The 3319-nt window shown below is 42.2% G+C and overlaps 1 protein-coding gene across 1 annotated transcript; it reads right to left on the bottom strand.

Annotated features, from left to right (window-relative positions):
* Positions 1 to 509: 509 nt before the first annotated feature.
* LOC135489384 (uncharacterized) lies at positions 510 to 2753 on the bottom strand. Its single transcript, XM_064774722.1, has 4 exons — positions 2732 to 2753; positions 2300 to 2463; positions 1844 to 2020; positions 510 to 1040 (listed from the first exon to the last, which is right to left on the bottom strand). Exons 1-4 carry the CDS (start codon positions 2751 to 2753, stop codon positions 510 to 512), a joined length of 894 nt encoding a protein of 297 aa, XP_064630792.1.
* Between the last annotated feature and the right edge of the window lie 566 nt (positions 2754 to 3319).

Below are 3319 nucleotides of genomic sequence, written 5' to 3'. Positions count from 1 at the left end.
TGCACATACATGTACATGGTCATGCATCACATCCTTCAATTTTTGCCAGACTAATTGCAATCCAGTATCAGAGTTTTGAAAAGAAAAGGGGTGTTGCCTTCATTTAAAAACCTCTGATGGACCAGAATGACTGAAATGAATGTACAGGAAACTAATTTGCTCAACATATTTATCAAAGTACGTTTTACAAACATAGCACATTTTACCATGTGGACAGACTCACTGAATGAACAGAATCATACCTTAGTATGATTTGAGTACAATGGTTACCGGTATTACACTGGGACAAAATACATACTAGTACTGTCCATATCTATGAGATATACTCATGTCAGGATGTGGGTACAATTGACACTTTTGGGTGCAAGAATTACCATCCTAAAGTTCATCCTTTGGAGAAAGAATGGGTCAAAGACAAACCAAATGTATAAGAAATGCAACAATTTTGAATTACATATGCAGTCAGAAATGTATGGATCATTTTACATAGTCCTTGCAAAATAAATGGTTTAGACCGCATCTCTCAGCTGATTGATTTCGTGCATCACTTGTTGTCGACGCACCACTCCGTCACAAGCATTTCGGATCATATTTGGTAAACGATTTGGATGAGGTGGCAGGTCCATATCAATATAATGATCAATGTCATCATCCTCAATGATGCAAAGATTGTGCAGGATGCATGCTGCCATGATGAGTTCCTCGACCTCATCAGCATCATGCCCCATGACCTCTTTCAACCTCCTCATCCGTCCCTTCAGATGACCAATGGCCCTTTCAACACTTTGTCGGCACCCTGATATCCTGCGGTTGAAATTTCGCTGCTCTCTTGTCAAATTTCCATTGTTCTGGAATGGTGTAATCAGCCAACGCTTCAGCGGATAGGCAGAATCTGCCAAGATTATGTTGCCATCTGCCACTGCCTGACCAGCCTCAGCACGTTCGAACAGAGCACTATTGCAAAGCACCCTGGCGTCATGGGCACATCCAGGCCAACCTGTAGTTGCATTTCTAATCATTAATTTGTGGTCTACCACAAGCTGAAAACAAACCATCAAAACATGAGAAGACAAATGGTGGGAAAGATAAAACGTTGGATTCAACATTCTAGTTCAATGTGGCCTTAACTTGATGTGAGTTTTTATTCATTTTACTCTATTAATTGAATTGATGTCTCACAACCTTCAAAAATCATTGTAGATTTCAGGGCCATTCTATCCAACTGAAGACAATTAACCTGCAAGGGTGACTGCATGGATCTTCATCTTTAACACTTTCAGCGCCATCTGACGTAATTTTACGTCTTGCAAGTTCACACGGTTGAGCCATCCGACGTAATATTACGTCGCGTTTTTAAATTTCCCGCTTTGTCTTCGAGGCGACTAGCAGCGCAGTATAGGGGAAAACAATTTAACTATACAGCGCTTGAAGTGATAGTATGATGTTCAGCCAATGTGCTATTTATAGCCAAGATTGTCTGCATTCGAATAGGCGCAATGGCGGGTCGAAGATTGATGACGGGGGCAGATGTAGCCGAGAGTATGCCAAAAAGTGGGTATTCGGAAAGACACCAGATATTACTGTTCTATGTGTGGGGTACCATTGTGCAAAATCAAGTGCTTTGCTGACTATCATTCCAAATTAGCATTGTAAAGAGATCTAACAAAGAAGAACCAACACAGAAAATTTCATGTAATTATCTTTATTCCTTCTATTGTTTTCATAATTTTGAAAAAGGGTAAAAAGGGGCGTAACCTTGGCCCCTGGGGGAAGTACGCTAAATATGGCTGGGCGCTGAAAGTGTTAAGATTGACACATAAAATCAGTGATTATGACATTATACCTGCAACTGCATTGATGGATATCTGGATCTGTTGATGTAGTCCTGATCCCTTCCAATACAGCCAGTCAGCTCAATGTGCGTCCCATCGAGTAACCCAATGACACCCTGTAGCTGGTTGGTTGCCTCAAACGCTGCTGATATCTGGGCCTGTTCTTGTACGGTCAGCCAATTGATAACCTGAAATTAAAAAGGACAAGGTTTTGAATAAGCCAAGCTCAAAGCTGTCTCTGTTGGGCCTGGCTAGTCGTTGCTAGGCTAGGCTGATTTTTCTTAAGATTTTCCATACGATTTTGGCCAGTGTTCATTCGTTTCAAAACACAGCCAGCCAGCCAGCCAGCAGCATGAGCAACACTCGGCAACCAACGAACGAATTTTATTCAGCAATGAATTTGTCGTTGTTGTAAAGGAAGAAAAAGCCTGGACCTACACAGGGCAAATACTACACTGTACACACACCTGAATAAATCTGCGGATGATGGCTCGGGCTACTTTCTTGAATTTCAAGCACACGGTCGATATGGACAAGTCAAACTGGAGAGCTATTTGCCTCATAGATTCTTGGTTGACTATGTACCACATGAATACAAGTAACTGCTTCTCGGGGCTGACAGGATCCCTGCCTACAAAGTGGTTGCTAACCAAGTCTTCCTGAATTTCATTCAGAACAGAGACAAATATGCCCTAGCTGAATCGAAAATGCATTGAAAAGTCACGCAGGCTGAACATGGGCACAACATCTTCGCAGAATCCTTGGATCTTTGGGACTTTAGACCTTCGCATGCATAATGTCAGAGCAGCAGCGATCATGAACAATGTTTTGCCAAGGAATTGACCGTCTGGGGGCTGGAGTAACTCGTCAAATTGGAAAAAAACTTATCACAAACTCACGATTTAAGTTTGGCGCCGCCATGATTATTCGCTACTCCATTCTCGCGGGCCGTTCGATTGTTCCCCTCACTCGACATGTGCAGAGCACGCATTACCTCATCGGTGACGTCACGCTCGGGCACTCGCACTCTACCCTAGAGTAAGCAATCGAAGTCGGCCAAGCAATCGAAGTCGGCCTAAGTGTTTTGACTTAGAGTAACTAAGTGCAACCCATATTTCATTTATCATCCCAGCATTTTATATATAACAATGCCGCAGCAGTTTGTGCCATTGGAGGCACCTAGTGTGCATATATATGCAGATGATATTGTAGTAATTGGCACCTTTCTTGAATTGGAGGATTTGATTGCCTTCTTACAAGAGCTATTAGATTTACTCTATCGCTTGATAAATGGGGAGGATATCGACAAGGGGTTGTATCCAGCCATAAATCACCTGTTGTAACTTTTGGGAGTTATTGGGGGAAATAGCCATGCAGTCTTTTTACCAAACTGGTATAAAACCCTTGATTGAATGCTTGCGCCACTGTAGAATCTGTAACCGATGTATTTTATGCCTGTTGATAGTCTGAAGGGAAATTAAATGATT

The sequence above is a fragment of the Lineus longissimus genome, chromosome 6 (assembly GCF_910592395.1).
Source record: "Lineus longissimus chromosome 6, tnLinLong1.2, whole genome shotgun sequence".
Taxonomy (NCBI): Eukaryota; Metazoa; Nemertea; class Pilidiophora; order Heteronemertea; family Lineidae; genus Lineus; species Lineus longissimus.
Note: the sequence above shows the minus strand (reverse complement) of the source record. Positions and strands in the feature narration are given on the sequence as shown.

Bases quoted from the DNA above. Each gene is read 5' to 3' on its own strand.
- LOC135489384 (XM_064774722.1), bottom strand. From the start codon at position 2,753: ATGGCGGCGCCAAACTTAAATC. The intron at 2,464-2,731 runs GTGAGTTTGTGA...ACCACTTTGTAG, and splicing joins GGCGGCGCCAAACTTAAATC to GCAGGGATCCTGTCAGCCCC. The intron at 1,041-1,843 runs GTATAATGTCAT...GTTTGTTTTCAG, and splicing joins ATCCATCAATGCAGTTGCAG to CTTGTGGTAGACCACAAATT.